Below are 19130 nucleotides of genomic sequence, written 5' to 3' on the forward strand. Positions count from 1 at the left end.
TGTTTGTTGCCAGTTTTATACATTGGTTTGACCTTAGCTATTTTCATTTTGTTGGGAAATGATCCTGTTTGAAATGATAAATTGCAAATATAAGTTAGTGGTTTAGAGATTCCTTTAATTACTATTTTAATAGTTTTCATGTCCAGATCATCACAGTCAGTGGAAGTCTTATTTTTACAGTTATTCACAATGTTTATGATTTCTTCTTCTAGTACAGGGTTGAGATATAAGGAGCTGGGATTATTCTCAATTAGATATTGCTGAGTTGCAGTTTTTGTAGTCGGTATTTTTTCTGCTAATTGAGGTCCTATATTAACAAAAAATCTATTGAAATTATTGACGACACTTTTCAAATCAGTAATATTCTGTTCATTATCTATAAAATAGTCTGGATAGTTGTTATTGTTAGATTTTCTAATAACTCTATTTAAAATATTCCATGTTTCCTTAATGTTGTTTTTATTCCTATCCAGTAATTTATGATAATAGTCCTTTTTACATGTTTTTATAATATTAGTTAACTTATTTTTATATTTCTTATATTTGTTTTCTGATTCAGACGTTCTATGTTTTAGAAATTCTCTATAAAGTTTGTTTTTCTTTTTACATGCCTTTTGTATTCCTTTTGTGATCCACTGTTCATTTTTTTGATTGCTTTTCCTGTTATATTGTTTGATTGGGCAGTGCTTGTTATATAATATTTTAAATGTTTTTAAAAATTCTTCATATGCTAAATTCACATCATTCATTTTATATATTAATCTCCAATCGTAGGCCAACAACTCAGCTTGTAGAGCTTTTAGTGTCTCTTCAGACGTAACCCGTCTGTAATGCGTCTCTATTTTTTGATCGTCTGTTTTGCACTTACAGTCGTAGACTATGAACACTGGTAAGTGATCAGTTATGTCATTCATTAATATTCCACTAGTTAAATTATTTTCCAGCACATTTGTAAAAATATTATCAATTAAGGTAGCGCAGTGCGATGTAATGCGACTGGGCCTGGTGATTTTAGGATACAGGCTTAAACTGAACATGGTGTTAATAAATTCTTCAGTCATTCTATGTTTATTTGGATTGAGAAGGTCAATATTGAAATCCCCACAGAAAAATGTTATTTTTTGATTAATTGTTATAAATTTTTCTTCTATCCAGTTGTTGAGTACTTCAATGTTTGATCCAGGGGCTCTATAAATGCAACTCACTAAGACATTTTTCCTTTTTTCCACGAGTATTTCTATAGTCACACATTCAAACATGTTGTCCATCACAGTTGACATTGTTTCGATCAACTTATAATTAATCTTCTTGTCAACATATAAAGCTACTCCCCCTCCATTTTTGTTTTCTCTGTTCTTACAAACCATTTCATAACCATTTATTTCAAAATCTATGCCCTTATCACTATTGAGCCAAGTTTCTGATAAGGCAATAACATTGAAGGTCTGTGAAAGTTGTTGGAGGTATTGTTTGATGCTGTCAAAATTTGCATAAAGGCTTCTGCTATTAAAGTGAATTATTGACAGCTTTTGTTCTGTTTTAATGCTGTTGTTGAACTGATCATCGCTGTAATAGTGACAACTATCATTGCTGACATTATAGAAGTTGTTATCAGGATCAATGTCAGTTTGAAGGACATAAGCAAGCTAACAAGTGTATTGAGATCTTAATTACTGGACCTAAAATTATTTTTCTGTGAGTTACCAAATTATGCCAGATGGATTTCAGCTGAAATAAAAGTTAGAGTTTTACCTACTTGTTGGGCAGTTTAATTTTGTCATCTGGCAGGTCGATACATAGTTACCAAAGATGATTTAGGAGGCATTTGAAATTCAGCATACAATAATAGCTCAAAGTGCATCAAAATATTCAGAAGATAAGAATCCCAGTCCCAGTCACATAAGTGAAACACTGTGGCCTATACTTTAAATCTGACTGTTCATGCTGGAAACTTAAAGTGTCACCATTATCTAATTGAGGAGGTGTCATCTCTAAAACTACTCAGAAAAATTCTCTTTTTCTCCTCACATTAATTTGGAGGGAACTTTTCAGTCCAGTCTTGGCAATGGATCTTAATGTTAATTTGCCAAAAGAAAAAAAAAAAAAAAAAAAAAAAAAACTCTCAAACCTCAAAGATCTTGTATTTCTCAAGAGATCTCACACTTACTTGCAGCCATTTATAGTCCTCTACTGGTAAGCTATTTACACTCATTGAAGATTCTAACATAACTGTTCATACTTTTATTTTATACTTTAACTGTGCTTTTTAACGTTTTACAGAACAAAAGCAAACATTGCCTTTAAATAAGTTAAATAATGACAATCATGAGAGATGTTTTAAGACTAAAATTGGGGCCTCATGTTTTGGAATCTATAGCTCCAACATGTGTAACAACTGAATAGTGTCTTAAAAGTCCGTTTTTATTACTATTATTTTGATTTTACGTTAGACCAATGCAAAGTAGGGGATAATTCGAAGAAAACAAATGGAGTTTTCAGACTTTTTTAATAAATGAAAATCTTACAGCATGGCAAATTTATGTATTCATCACCCCTAACTGATGTTTCTACATAAGCACATCTATTTGGCTTCAGGCTGCCTAACTAGTAAATAGGATCCAATTCTGTACACTTTATTCTCAAAGTTTTATGAAGGGATTTGTTAGAGAACACTGTGAACAAGCAGCACCAAAAGCAACACAGCAGGGTCGGGATAAGCCGATGGAAAAGTTTAAAGTAAAGGTTAGGCTACAAAGCTGTATCACAGGATACTGCTTTACAGCCGTGTTCAAAGAAGAAAATCTTCTATGAACAGGAATATTTTTGTGTCGTACAAAACTGCCCAAAAGAAAGCTAAGAAGTCCCATTTCCAGACTGTCACAAGCCATATAGGGTGCACAGCAAACATGTGGCAGATGGTGCTCTGCTCCAATGAGACCTAAATAAAACTTGAAAGGAAAACGTTGTATGTTCCAGAAGACCGTCACAGCACATCATCCTGTCCATACCATTCCCATTGTAAAACGTTGTGTTGACAGCATCATGCTTGAAGGATATCTATTTTTTTTTTTTCACAGGGAGATGGTCAGAGTTGAGGGGAAGATGCGGAATTAAATTCAGGGTAGATGATCAATTAGCAAAGCATCTCACAAGCATAAAGCTCAGGCATTAATTTGCAAGAGGTCTGTTCCATAACGTATCTAAAAAATATTGAAGTCAGTTACAAAAACAGGAAAACGTTCAAAAGGCTTATATTGTTCAGCAAAAATTAAAACGCAACTTGGATTCACACAATTCATGTTTAATTAAGTAGAAAAAAAAGTCACGTGAAAGCAACTCGTAGTGGGACATCAATCTGCAATTTGAAGATCTTTGCAGAGTTCTTACTCTGTGATTGGTCAATTCGCGGCCCCTGGTCCTGGCATGATGTCAGTGCGGGAGCTGGTTGTCAGACAGTGGAGGAAGAGCGCAGGCTGGAGGAGAGACAGAAGCTGGAGGACTGAGGATGGAGAAGGATATATTGACTCTGTCTGCATTGAAACCAGATGTAAACGCAGAGAAAATCCACCTGGAAGACTCAGCACGACCTCAAATCAAAGACATTTTGGCTACAGAGTTTTACTCTTGCTTGCGACACACAGGTCAGAAACGCCTCTGGAAATCGGCAAATCTGCTCGCGTATCCGTACATTATAAATGTATTTAATATTTCCAGGTTTAACATTTTTCAACGATGATGATGGATGCTTATTACAAATGATCTTTTTTTTTTCTTTTACAAGAGCAGACATCGTATTTAAAGGGTGGAAACACCCTTGTGTCTCATTTAAAATAAGAGCGCAGCACAGCGTTAAATGGTCTTAAACACCCCTAAAACCCTTGTTGGATAAATCCTCAGAATGTTAAAGGCTTCTAGGACCCCAGGCCTTCTGTTATGTTCAGGAACAATTTGGGATTTTTTTGTAACATGTGTGCGGATTAGTCCTTGTGATGTGAAATAATCTAGTTTCAGAAGTAGGCCAATCACAACTCTCATTAAAAGTAGGGAATCTTTTCCCTCAGGAGCACTAAAGAGCTAACAGATAATTAGAGCATCTTAAAGCCCAGTTCAATTTAGAATGGAAAGATTTTTTTTTGTTATTATTAGGGGGAAAAAAATTGCAGTTTTTTTTATTTTTTATTCGAACATTCTTTCGCCTGTGATGATGTCAGGTTCGTGTTAATGCTTTTGAGATCACGTTACAGAGTGAGGTGAAATACCCTTTTAATGCAAACTTAAGTCAAATAAGCAGCACCATGATGTTGGCCCAAAATATTAACCTAATAAATAAGAACAAAGCATTACAGAAAGTACAATTAAATTAAGACATCAACCCCAGTGGTAGGATGTTACAATATGCACTAAGTTACCTAGTGAAAACATTTTTAAAATAAAAAGAAAACAATGACAAAACAGAAGTGTTACACGTCACCGCCCACCTGGAATGTTTACCTGGTATTTTTTATTATTATTATTGTTAATGATAATGTAAATGAAGATAAGATGCTGGGTTGCATTTCTAATATGTTCTGGACATTAAATACGTGCTCTTTACACTTCGCGATTAGTATGAAAAACGTCAGCGGGCCTTCGCTGGGGCACGTTCTAACCTATCGCGAGAGAACGGTATAGTCGCCTCAAATACTTGTTAAACCAGAATATTCTTCTTGTTGTTGTTTATGGGGATGATACAAATCTTTCACCAATTTAAGGTTAAATTAACTTGGGTTGTATAAATATTTCAGGCCTTGTGAAGACGCCTCATCCTCATCGTTATGTCAGGAGATTGCTCAGCATACCTAAAGTGCAGAGGGGGGGGGGTCTGTTTCTGTCTTTGGTTATCTAGCTGTATGAGTTTTAAATACCTGTCATAAAGCTAGATAACCGAAAGTAGAAATGACTTCCATCAGCTGTGTGTTCGCCCCTGAGGAAGGCGTGTGTGTGTGTGGGGGGGTGATGTTGCTCCACAGGAAGATTATCATCTGGGAAAGGTAAGAAACATTTGTTGCTGTAAGGATTGTTGTTGATGGATGATAAAATTAAACATAACAAATAGCATTTAAAAAAAATACACTTTAACATGCTTCTACTGTGTGTTATTTTCGTATTACAAATAACAAGTAATTGTCTCATATAGCAAAGATGCACATCAAATCATGGAGTGTAACTTTATAAATACATATATATATATTATTATTATATCAGGTAGTCTTTCTCTTGTGTATAAATTTCACCCAATTATCTTGTATTCCTGTGAATTTCCTAGGATTATTTTTAATTGGTTGAGGCCTCAAAGTTGACAATTTAACCCTGTTTTTGTTGTAACCTGTTTCTATTCCTGAGGAACCCAGAAATGACCTGCCAGTCCTCCCAAATTTCAAGAGCCAATTTAACATTTTGACATTTTAAAAGAATTTCAGTTTCACATAAAATTAATTATAGAAGGTGGATACTAGTAAATACACAAATTATTCAGGCTAGTTTCCAAGTTTATTTCTGATCTGATCTGCTAATGAATATTTTATTTATTCATTGTCTTTTTTTTATATTGTCCTTTTCTTCTTTTTAATTCATCTCACAATGTGATGACATGTAAAGACTAGTGAGTTTACTGATTAGTTTGGGGTTGAGCTTGAAAAGTCAGCAGGAAAACAGACACTGACCATGATGAAGACCAAGGTTGGTCACGATGTGTCAATCAGTGCTGATTTTATTCCAATTAACTGGTAAAATAAAGGCATAAAAAATTACTTTTTTCACCTACTTTGTGGTGTGATTTGTTCACTTTTATGACCACAGTGGAACCCATTTAAAAAAAAAAAGTAAGATTCCCAACTCCTTCAATCGGACAAACTTTTTGTCCAAACCTTTTTTAAAACAACACAACTAAACATGACTTAGATAGACTATGTTACTAAACTACTAATATTATCCTGTTGAGGATTATTCTTTGTCTGCTTCTTACCAAACTCCAAACAAACTGCAACAGAGAATTTAATGTTTATTTATGCACCAGTAGACTGAAAAAAAATTACATTATTAATCTTGATGCATTAAAAATGGATCAAAATGAGAAGGGGAAAGAGGTGTGCAACCTTGTGATCACCAGTCAGACCTGGTGATGGCCAGTCAAGTGAAAACTAGACCAATTGATTGGTGCTGAAACAGTAAAGGTGAAGAAACTGTGTCCCTCTAATAAGAGAAGAGATCTCTGTTCAGTTATTTACTTAAATCACCCCAAAATCTGCCTTGGGCCAGTATGAGACTATTAATGACATTATCAATAAAATATTATTTTTTTTTTATATTTGACTCTTTCCAAACACATCCAGTTTTTCTACTCTTCCTTTCAAGCTAGTGTTTAGGAGTTATTTATAATTTTACATGTGAAAATAAATGTGCTACTTCTAATTGCTATCTGCTCAGATAGCTAGTCTGCAACCAGCTGCTTTGCAGATATTTGCAGGAAAGATAGGTTGCTCTTCTGTGATTTTCACGCCACACTTGTCCATATTTCCAGAATTTGGAAACTGCAAAATTACTTTTTCTTGTAAACCAAACCCTTCTTTAAGCCAGCTGACCAGCAGGGTCAAACAACAGATGAGGGAGGGGCATCACTGTATTATCAAAGGCTATACAGTAAAAAAAAAAAACAACCTCTGGTCATGACAGAACTTTCTCTTGTATTTTTATGAAAATAACTGCAAACTGAAACAATATGACAAAAAAATGTTAGTAGTTTCAAAGCATGTTTTTTACACCTTTGTGTATTTATTAATTCTGTTCACCCGTATCTACTCAGGACACGTTGCCCCCACCAGCCTTCTTGGGGCTCATATTGATTTGTCCTTTTCAATACTATTCACATAGCAAAGAAAACACAGCCTCAATTATAACTTTGTTTAGATAAAAGAAAGGAAAAGCTAATGCTTTGTCCAAACCTTCCCGAACCTCTAATAAAGCAGCTGACGAGTGAAGCGCAGAGTTAAAAAAAAAAAAACAAAAAAAAAACACTTGGCGTCTGTGTTTAAAATCTCGAGTTCTTTGGAGCGCATTGTGCGTTGGCTCAATGAGAAGGCCAAGGCCGTCCTGCAGGCAGGAGCTGAACTTCTCAACTTGGTACTTCAGCTCTATGCGTGTTGCATGCACTCAGTTCGGAGAATGCCACTAAAGCCTAAAGAGCTCCAAAGTGAGATGAGTTTTCATTCATTCTGTTAACTAGCTGTTGCTCGCTGTCAACCCAGACTAATTGCTTCGTTTCTTAGTCAGGTATTGGATATGTGAAAAGGCTGTGGCCCGAGTCCTTTCCGGAGCTTTCCTCTGTTATAGGTAGCGTGTGAACCTGGTGTGCCTCTTTAAGAAGGGGAATAAAAAACACTTGAGGCTTATGTATGGAATCAGGTCGTCCTTGATTTTTACCTTTGTACCTGTATAATGTGGGAGATTTTTTTTTTCTTTTTCTGGGGCTTTTATAGCAGTAGAATACACACTCATGTCCTGAAAACAAACCGGTCTTTGTAGTTGCTCAGAGCTTTAAAAGTGTTCTATAGTATGCGGTGCTTGGGAAAATATCAATGTTTTTTAATAATGGCCCTTCATTTAAATGCTGTCCACAATTTAACAATGATTCCCCTGAATGAATAACACTCTCAAGTTCCCTTGTCTGTGTACATCAAAATTCCTTAACAGAGTCATCATCAAGCAAAAACAAGAAGGGGAAAATGCCTGGTCCGGATTTGCCGCCTCCTCCGACACCCTCGCCTGTTTTTACCCAGAAGCCCACGATGCCATCTGTATCGCCAGCGGAGACACTCGGCTGTGCCAGGAGACAGACAAAGACCTGGAGCCTGGGCATGCTCAGAGGAGCCATCTTGGGAGATGGTTCATCGAGACATCTAAAATGGCTGGGCTGGCACTTGAGGTGAGCTGCATCATGGTTTGCTGTTGGGTACCAGTGATGGTCAGTGGGGTTAGGGAGGGGGCGACTTAATGGGGGGAAGGGAGAGAAGAAGAGTTTCCCCCATTTCCTCCACAGTCACACATGGCCTCTCTCTTGTCTGCTGCGGTCTGCTCCTGCTAATTAGCAGTTAAGGGGTGATGTGAGGAAGGGGGGGTGGGGATTGGTGTTGGTTGTGGGGGGTGCTGGGTAGCAACAAAATTAATGAGCTGGCACAGGTTGAAGGAAACCTGCCATCCTCTCTTGTCATGGTGCTTCTTTATTCCCCGGCGCACACCAGGCAGTTCGGCACGGCGCGTTTCCACCTGATAAATATCGCCGATTAATGCATGCAACACTGGGTTTTTCCTTAAAAAAAATTGTGACGTTTTAAAGTGTCTTTATGTATGTTAACTGTGCTGGAACATTTCTGATGCTAATAAAGCAAATACTGGAATCATTTACAAAAAAAACAAAAAAAAAACAAAACAAAGCCATCTGTGATCAATCATGCCCACTCGTTTTTTTAGATTTTTGTTTGCCACACATTTTCTTGTGTGTTAAATCGTTTCTTTTTGAGCATGAAGCTGCATGCTAGTGCTCTGTAAAAATGCACTTCTGTTGCAATGGTTGCAGAGTGAATCAAAATTTTTTGCACCTGCACAAAGATACTCTGAATATTTCCCAGTGGATCTTTCACAGTATTTCTTTGGCCCTAGATTTAATTTTCGGCTCCTTTCCTTCTGTAACTAAGCGATACGAATACGATTAGAAACCTTTTTCAGGATGCAGAAAGCAGACTGTTCTTTCAAATCATTATAGATATCAAGGGTTCCGATTTTTACAAGCGTCACGGCTCTAACCTCATGCCCACGTACACTTGCAAAGCTCTCGTTATCATGCCGCTTAGCTGGCCTGTAGTGGCTCTGGCAGGAACCCGAGGCGGAAAAGTGAGACACACGAGCGTGTGTGTCCGGGGCCAACATGTGCAGCTGCAAAGCTTGTGTGTTAATGAACAGCGCCATGCATTTTCACATTATCATTCAGCCTCGTACTCTCTCTCACTCTCACCCTCCCTCAATAGCTGCTCGCCCGACAACACCCCCCATCGCCACCCATTCCCTTCGAAAAGCCTGCTTTCTCACCATTGTGGGAACTGGTGGTGCGGCGGGCCCGGGCTGGGGGGCAGGGTGGGAAAGGCCCTCCAGACTAGACATGAGCAGATGCCTGAGACATTAGACCGTCGTGCGGATCACCAGGGTCGGACGAGGCGCTGAGTTTTAATGTGTGGGCAAGTGTATGTGTGTTTGATATGTGTGTGATGGTGATGGTGATTGGGGAAGGGGAAGAGGAAAAGAAAGGGGGGTTAGTCCAGGCCCTGGAGTGCCACCTGACTGTTCATTAGTCTATTCAGTCTACTCTGCATGTCTGAAAAACATGGAGATACAACATTTTCAGCTAAATGAGAGGAATTTCCCAGGAATTAGACATGCATTCAGAGACAATATGCATATGAAGTCCTGTCTCTCGATAAAATGTCTTTGGGTTGCAACAATAGTGCAAGGGAGCGATATTTGTACAATTTCCTATAAGAATTTAATTGATTGTAATCTTTGCTGTGTTTCCCACACTTACACACCACATTTAATATGTGTTCTTGTGTCAGGTTATAAAAAGACACCATCCAATGTTAAAACTAACAAAAGTTTAACCAATATAATTAATGTAACAATTTGGCAACATTTTATTTTTGCATGTAACAAATATTTCAGAAAAGAAATTATGTAGGTTTAACACAGGAAGAAAAAAAAAGCATTTTAATTAAATTTAAATTGATATTTTAAAAGCATACACTCAGCATTTTATTTTGCAACCTTTCAAATATTTTTTTTCTCAAAATTAATTCAATTAATTTACTAACTCAAATGCATTTAATTACTCAAATACAGTACATTATTAACCAAATAGTTGATAAATTACAGGATAACAAATTGAACAATTCTAATTTGTTAATAAAATACACTGAAAACATGCAAGTTAAGATCAATTAATAGTAAACATATTTCTATTTATACAAGCAAGCTTTGTGGATTCAGACATTTTAGTCACACACTTTCTCTGGGTCTTAGCTCTTGCTAAGCTAATTAAAGCTGAGATCATTTTTGCTCCAACAAAAAAAAAAAACTCTGAACCACTTGTCATAATTTAACATTTTACATACTCTCTTCTAAAGCTCCTGTGTAAGGTATAATTTGCACTCAATGTTTTTAAAAAAGCATTAGTGCTGTTGCTATAGTACTTATAGCTAGATACAAAAAAATCCTCCAAAACATAAAATGTCAACCGCAAGTTTATGTTTTGTAAAAGTTAACCACAATTTAACTTTTGCTAAGTTGGTGTATTGACTCACAAAACAAGGCAGCATTAGATGGGTGATGATAACAGTTGGGTGAACCAATATTTTAAAGTAAATTATTATCAGAATCTTTAGGTAGGATTGTTTAGAAATAAAAGTAGCAACTTTTGTTAAAGTGTAATAAAATTTGTATATTCTGAGGACTTTTATATACTGTCCTCCAGGTTTCTATTTTGTACTCTTTCTTAGAAAAGGTCCAAATAAAATAGTTTGTTTGTGATGAAGACATAAAATGTCAAACAGTAACAAACTTTTTGAATGTACTCCAAGAAAAAGAAAAAAATCTTACAGAGTTCTATATTTAATATCCCCAAAAAAATCCTTTCCACAGTGTAAAAATCCCACAAGACATTTGGTGGTGCCCTGTATCACTGACTGACTCAGCTGAAGTCGGGGCTGCGACCAGAGCAGCTGAGTGATGTAACCAGCAGATAATAGTCATTAATGATACCTAACTCTGTTAGTGTGGCTCTACAATGTGGGTAAAGCATGTGTAGCCCACATGTCAACATATTATTTCCTCTAGGGACTAAACTATCTTTAGAGCTGTATTAGAGTAGCTCAGCTATGATGTACAGTATTACTGCTTCAGGCCATTTCAGGAGACAAGAGGAAGGTAGCTAAGAGCACAGCTTTCTTTTTCCTGCTATGTCTGGAAATGGAGAAATGCAGAAGGTTGAGCTTAAGACAAGACTGAATACTAATCCCCCAGGGAAAGGCAGAAAGAAGGGAGGCCCAAACAGAAAAGAGATGGCAGCCATGTTGGAGAGCCATGCTGTTACATTCAGCAGCTGATAGGAGAAGTATGTGTGTGTTTGTTGGGAGGCTTGCAACACAGTTTGTTTTCATTTTTGCCAAGGAAGTGTTTAGTCCCTCAGTTTCTGAGCTGAAAAAAAAATGAGTGACAGATATGTTCATTCATTGGAGTGAAACCAAATTACAACGCGAGCATAAACTCCTCTGTGAAATCATCTTTTTACACTGGCTAACGCTGCTCTGTTTTTAAATCTGCTCTGCAACAAAGAGTCTTTAAACCAAGAGAGTCTGAAATCAGAGCGACTGGGGGAGCGAGGTCAGCGGGTCTGGCAGAGTCAGAAGGATTTAGAGCGTTAACACCTCCGAATACATTTCTGCGTGTACATATCTTTAAATTTGACTTAAAAATTCATATCCCCCTAAAGAAAGTGGCACAATGGGACACACGATTACCTGGCCTTTCTTCTTCCCTACCTGTGTTATCCATTATTAACTATGTATTACCTCTTCTGCCACCGGATTTTCAGAGCAGTGGAAATTATAATGTATGACATGATGAAGTGACAACAGCCACTGCTCACTACCCATTCTGTGTGGGTGCAGCTGTGTAGCCATAGTAGCGATAAAATGTTAATACCACACAGTTCCTGGGTTACCTTCTCACTATGTGTGGACACAAGTAATGTTTTAACAACCCCACTGAGGTATGTGTATATATATGTAAATATATATATACATATATAAACATAAATATAAGGCATAGCTCATAGGCCGCACATAGTTTTGGATGAGGCTCCAATGTGGGTCAATCGAGGCTCACTGGGTGTCTTTAATGCAGCTTCGGCTAAGACTAATCTAGGACGAAGCTGAACGTTAAGTATATTAGAGGAAGATGGAGAGATGCTCCCACATCTCAGGCTTTTCAGGGGGTCCTCTGTGCTCCAATGAAAGGAGAGAAGAATTAGGTGACTGAGCCTTTAATGCGGCAGCCCTTCGTAATCATAGCGCGTGCAATGAGGTTGTGGGGTGAAAAGATGGTTAGGAAATCCTTGATGTGACCTCATTTTTCTTTCCTCGTGTTATCTTGTTTTTGTAGCAGTGAAGTTTGAGATTAGGCTTTAAAATACGCCATATTTTACAAATTTGTAACTTGAAAGCCGTGCTAAGAATCGAGTCAAGTTCAAGTTCACTGGTGCAGTCGTTCCGTCTGGGGGAGAGTTGGGAACGTCTGTGGCCACCCCGGAGTTAAAGAATACAGCCAAGACGGGAAGGAGGAGGTGGTGTGTGAGGAGTACATAGCCTTTGACCTCTTTTAGGGTTGCTATGGGATAGAGGCCGCTCAGTACAGCAATGCAAGATTGAAAAGGCCAAATTGTCAGAGCTGTCCAGCCGACGTCAACTAACCCACCACCCCCATCCCCCTCTGCAAAACACACACAAACTCAAACCCATTCACACCTAGTCACAGATGGCACGGGCCAGCTTGGGAATGTTAGCTGCAAGAGAGGGAGAGAGAAAACACTTTATGTTCATCAGACACTGCGATAATTCATCTGGTTGAAAGTCTGCAGCCCTTCATCGGCACATTCTGTTGGATCATTCGGCACCTCATCCTACACAAATTTACACCTACTTGGGGACTGAGTTACGGTGATAAAACATTTGTCGGACCTTATCAAACAAAATCTCCATAAATGGCCTTATTTTCTTGTTTAGTCCTTCTGCCAAAAGATACCATGCGTGCAACGTCGTCACACCATTTGTCTTTGAGAAAAAAACGCATTCTATCCGCGGTTTCTTCTAAATCGATCTGAAATGAGGTATTACATCAGTGGATCGCCCATTTCTGTTCCTGCACACAGTAGCTGCTCAGCATTTTGGGTTTGACTCATTGCGTGTCAGAGTGGGCATGAAAATCCACGGATCGTAATGCGTGCACGTTCCGCAGCCCCTCTGCAAACGTGTGCGAGTGTGGCCTCATTTAAAGTTGCATTCATTCGAAGGAGGGGTCCGGCGAATAAAAGAAGCTGTATTTGCATACGCTGCATGCCGTCTGCAGAGAGGGAGCAGCTATCCCCCCCGCCCCACTACCAAAAAAAAAAAAGATATCAGAGGTGGACAAAGAGAACGAGGACAAATCCTTCATTGTGGGCACGGTGGGAGAAAGGGCTCATCTGAATTGGGGAGTGGGTGAAAATTGGCAGAGAAAGAGTTTGTGCTGGTTCCCTGCGGGGATAAAAGCATTAAGCGTTACTGCCTGAAAATGGAGGAGAAGAACAACATGCAGAGCTAAGGAGGCTTTCATTTTACAGTGCATGAAAAGGAAGTTTTTTTTCCCCCCCCCGAAACACTTCCTCCACTGTTTGATGTGCAAAATAAAAAAAAATCATGCACAACATGTAAATGTACTGTTGTCAAAACAGACTCATTACAATTTTGTAAAACCAAAGAACTTCAGTTTTATTGACTTTATATTGTTCCCCACAAAGCAGCGTCTCTATGACTTCTATGGTCTATTGTTTGCTTTTTACGTGCTGTTTGTGTTTAACTATAAATTCTTGACGTATCAAAAGAAAAAAAAAACTTTCAATGAATGCTCTAACAACTCTACTTAACCTGCTCTAATTTAATTTTTATTTTGTATTTTCTTCTACATTGTGATGTTAAGAAACATCTTTCCTATTGTGTCTTTTTTTTTGTTATTCTTATAATAATGGGAGGCATAAGTTCTTTCATGGATAGAGCAATAAATTGACAAACTAAGTTGGATTCACATGCTAATTATTCCCTCCATCTTTCTTGTTCAGGATAGGACCAGATCTCTGAAGATCTCTGCACCTGGCTTTGGGGACCAAACTCAGCATGAAAAATGAAAAAAATAAAAATATCACTATACTTACAGGACTCTGAGCATTGAATCTGAATCTGACTCTGTGAATGGATTGTACTTCTGTGAACTGTACTGAGTTGAATTTGCAATCTAGATAATTAAAGTTAATGTTATACTGTTGTAATACAGTGTACAATTGACCATTTTCAGAAACAAATTAAAATGTGCAGATTTCTTACCCAACATGATGTGTATTACTGTATGAAAAATGTTATTGTTGAATTATCTTTTCTCTCTGGTATAATGAATTAATGATCATTTATTATTGTGAATATGAATAATTAAATGTTCATATTTAGAATAAAAAATGGTACATGTCATGTTTGTGCTTTATTGATTTCTAATATACTTAATTTTGATCTATTAGTTATATTTTGGGATGTTGTTCTTTGTATGCAATAAGTAATTTGATTAGAGGCTATATTACCTTATGTTCTATTGCTTTACAGGGTTTTTGTGTATTTTAATGGTTAATGAGTTTGTCTAAATTATTTAATTAATTCATTCATTACATTATAGCACTGGCTGAAATGTTCACATGCATGTATTTAATGTTAGACTTTGGTTAATGTTTCTGAGTATAAATTTTAGAAAATAAACACAGACATTGTGAAACCAAGCATTTATGAAAATGTCCTCATGCAAATATCTTCATTTGTTTTATTTGAGCAAAATTCATTCTTTCAGAAATGACTTGACAGAAGTTAGTATTGCTATAACATGACTGGATCCTTAGTCGAACAAATATCCCATGATTATGAGGTTATTTGGTCTCTGAATTGTAAAAGCCTCTGTGTTTTTCCTAATAAACTGGACAGAAATAAAATATCTGTGCAATCCACAATTAATAAACAATTAAATTTTTCAGCAGCCTCAGGGTTCATAAACACAGGGGATGTTCTTTCTCAAAAAATGACACGTGATTTGTCTTTCTTTAAAAAAATAAAATTAAATTAAAATAAGAGTTGACTTGTGATGAAAGCATAAAACGTGACTAAAACAGTGGCATCCTGTTTGAGCATCAACTGCCTCAGGGTTGGGAAGCTCAGCTCTCAAGTTTGGCTATGAAGTTTGACAGGAACAAGTCTTGCAATTCTTTGGATCTTATATTCATACTGCTGCTGTTACACATGTAAACATAGCAGCCATGAACAGCATGCTTAAGAATTATCTTTAGGGTGTAAAATTCATGCTGCTAGAATTAGAACATTTGACTAAAATTTATATATATATATATATATATATATATATATATATATATATATATATATATATATATATATATATATATATATATATATATATATATATATTCTATATATATATATATATATATATATATATATATATATATATATATATATATATATATATATATATATATATATATATATATATATATTAATGCACATGCTCCAAAACTAGTTTGATAGCGTTCGTAACTTTTTCCACGCTATTTTATAATCCAAGATTATATTCACATGGTAGTGTGCGTGACGGTGGGCAGGGGACGCGTTGGAGTGACCCCTCATTAAGTTTTAATTAGGAGAAGCAGACCGAGGGACGTGCGCTGAATCGCTGAGGCAAAGAAATAAAAAAGTTCACCAGCCTCAAAACTCAGCGGGAGGGGAAATGACGTCACCCGTTGTTAAATAGACTACTGTAGCGGCATTTGTGGTCATTAAATAATTTTCCAGCAACACTAATCCGCACTTTGAGCACGTTTTGCGGCAGCAGTCCAACACGAAGTGCTTGCTTACTCAAATGTGCCACTGCTCAGCGGGAGCCCGGAGTTTTTCTAGATTAAATTTGGGATTACGGGCTGTCCTGAGGTCAGTGACCGACTCCTGCGTCCGGAGTCAAACAACAGATGGACACGCGTGTAAGGTCAGCGGGGGATTATTTCCCTCGTATTGTGTGAAAACAAGCAAAGAGCCCAAAAGAGACAATAGAAAGTGCAGTGATGGTCTGTGTGTCCAGAAAGGTGTGTGAATTGTACCATCTTGAAAAAGATTGACGTTTTTTTTTTTGTTTTTTTTTTAATTGTGTATTTTTTTTCCATTCTGTTCAGTACTGGGAATCCAATCTATATGCGTTTTTTGAAACGATTAAGAATAAAAGTTCATTTTTGAATAGGAGGATATCTACTATATATTTTTTTTATTAAGATAATCACTTTAGTCAAACAAAACATATGTAAAATAATAACAGTAAATGCAAGCTAAAAATATTCTCCCAAAGGTTTAAACCTCCATTGTTTAAACCATGTCTAGTGTGATAATTGTGAGTAAAAATATAACATTATTGCACAAAAGATTACAAATATAATTTTCAGGCTTTTATTTTCATCTGAAAAGCAGCAAAAACATTCACGTTGCTACTAAAATTTTAAAAATGCAATCAGCGGTCCATAATGAAAATTATTTTGTTTTTGAAACACAATCGCAAGAGAAATAAATTATAAACAGCCACTGACATTGGCGATTCTTACACATTTTTGTTGATGTTGGCTGTTTAGTCAGAGTGGTCAGTCTTTGCATTTATAAAAAAATATAAAAATAGTCAATAGTTCATACCTGAAGAAAAATAAAAAATAATTTAAAAAACAATGTAATACCCCATTTTCAGCAGGGTTAAAGGCATTGCTTAGCTACAGGTGGGGGAGGGGCAGTGATGTTCTACTCTGTGCTCTATACATCAGGAGAAAACTCTGGTTACTACAGCACTTTCTTTTGTATCTCCTTTGAAAGTGGCAACCAAGGTATGCTTATTGTAAAGAAACCATCATATTATTAGTGCATTAAACGTTGTAATATGAAAACTAAACACCAAACAAACGAGCTCAAATGGGGAGGCTGACCATTGCCTGAACAACGTGTGTTTTTGCAGCTGCATGCTGAAATAGCTTGTTCAAGCCCCGTTATTTCCACGTCTCTTAAATTTTAAATCACACACTTTACACCAGTGCAGTTCTCACTCACATAGGCCCAAGACGGAGTCAGCATGTTTTCAATCCATCTAAACACCACAACAGCGGCTGATCTCTGTGATTAGTTCCCCCTCTCTGGATGAAAGGAAAGCAATTAGCGAAATCAGCCTCTGTAGAGGCTGGACTTAAATGTTCAGATGATTTTGTAAAATCCCGTCACGCTATTGTGAATTTCATCATTAATGGAGAGCAGTTGGAGTTGGTTTCACCCAGCAACCTCAGCAAATGTGTACTTTACATCAGTTCCCGGTTTAACAAACAGAGAAATCCATGTCTCCTAATTAAAGCTGCTGCAGCATCCTTTCCTCGTTTTTGGTGGGGGGTAATTGCTGGGATCACCCAGATGAGGTAAACATTACTCTTTGATGAGCATCTTCATCTGGTCAGGGACTTGTTGGTGAAGTTCCCCGGCCGGCTCGGGGTCAGGGGGGTCAGGATGCGGACAGTTCCCCAGAGGACAATAAATGGGCCAAAGAGATACAGAGGTCAGGAGCTCTCTGAGGCAGGATCAAAGGGTCAAGGGCAGCTAATTAAGTGGCCATTTCCGCCTTTTCCCAAGTGACCACTGGACTCAAAGTGGGACAAATAAATGGGCAGAAAAGTTCATATAACCAAGTTAATACAACCAGATTTTCTGCATGTTTTAGAAAGCTGTTGAGCAGAATATAACGAGACAAACACAAAGCATACACCAAATGAAACTTTGCCTAAAAGATGGCAAAACATTTTAGCGCCAAAACATTTTGGAGGGAAAGGAAGCATCGTCTAAAAGCTCTGTGTCTTGCCAGTCTGTGAATATTCAACCATGTGCACAAATCTTTTTGCATAAGAATGGAGACGAGGGCCTGTGAACTCCTCTGACACTGACCTCTCTCCCGGGATGTGAATAGTTTCACTCCCGGCGGCATTTCAGTCAGACCTGAGAGCCTTGCTGCAGCTTGCCTATAATCAGGCTGATTTAATGCATCCTACAAGTCCCGTCTTCCTCATCATGCAGCTCACAAATGCTGCTTCAGAGGAGTCACTGTGTGGCTTTTCACTGCATCCAGGGAGCTACACACAAACACACACACACACACACACACGCACGCACGCACGCACGCACGCACACACACACGCACGCACACACACACACACAGTCCTGCCTCTGGGCCTGCTGCCAGGGGAGCCAGTTTGAAACAACAGAGGGGGGTTTCTCTTCTGAGGTCTCATTAAAATCAGCAAGGTCCTCTTTAGAGGAGATGCTGCTCTATCAAGAACATTTTGGAGTTATTATCTCTAATTCAACTAAATTAATTTGTTATATAAAGGCCAACTGTGTAAATATTGCACAGTTGCCACTGAAATCATCTTTTTTTTTTTTTGTGAATCTGCAATGTGCATGCATTAAAATAAATACAATCAAACCTTATGCATTGTATTAATGAAACTTTGTAATAAGTAATCCAGAAGCTGAGCTGAACTAAAGAGAAACGACATTTGGTGCTAAAAAAATTGCAATAATTGTTGCTTTTGTCTCTTGAATTAAGTCAATAATTTATGTTCAAATTAATTGTTAGTAAATAGCGACGTTTTCTATTTCAATTGTATTTATCTTCGGGAAAAAGTGAATTATTATATCTAAGTTTATTTTAGTGATGAAATGAATTTAGTCGTGAAAAATAGAAAAAAAATATCTAAAATATGCATAATTGTTGGTTTAAACGAGTCGAAGCGGTGCTGAAAGGACAGCGCCGCAGTCGTTTTCTGGAGAATTTTTTTTTTCTTTTTCTTTTCTTCTTTTTGAAACCATAACATAAATCATTAATCACTAGATGGTGACTGGTAAAAGAATATTTAAATATATAATTTGCAAAAAAAAAAAAAAAAAAAAAAAATCGTGCCTTTATAAGCTGTAGAAATATCTTCCACCCACTCTTTTCAAGGCTAAGAGCTTTATTAGCGTTTCTCCGCGCAGGTTTTGGTTGAAAGGCCTCTTTTGATTGGCTTATGGCACCCTCAGTCCCGCCTCCTGTTGCAGATTGATTCTCTGATTGTAATTCGGTTTAAAGATGATCACAAGGCCTTTCAGTCCTCTGCTGCAGACGAAACTCTGCACCATATA

The 19130-nt window shown here is 37.3% G+C and overlaps 1 protein-coding gene across 1 annotated transcript; it reads left to right on the forward strand.

Moving 5' to 3' along the window:
• Window positions 1-3096: 3096 nt before the first annotated feature.
• Window positions 3097-14656, forward strand: LOC148158673 (uncharacterized). The gene is made up of 3 exons (XM_088006336.1): window positions 3097-5030; window positions 7729-7960; window positions 13955-14656. The coding sequence occupies exons 1-3, from the start codon at window positions 4936-4938 to the stop codon at window positions 14018-14020; spliced, it is 393 nt and encodes a 130-aa protein (XP_087862462.1). The 5' UTR covers window positions 3097-4935; the 3' UTR covers window positions 14021-14656.
• The last annotated feature ends 4474 nt before the right edge of the window (window positions 14657-19130 follow it).

Source organism: Poecilia mexicana, unplaced genomic scaffold, assembly GCF_051168715.1.
Source record: "Poecilia mexicana isolate PSO_F unplaced genomic scaffold, ASM5116871v1 scaffold_6, whole genome shotgun sequence".
NCBI classification, from domain to species: Eukaryota; Metazoa; Chordata; class Actinopteri; order Cyprinodontiformes; family Poeciliidae; genus Poecilia; species Poecilia mexicana.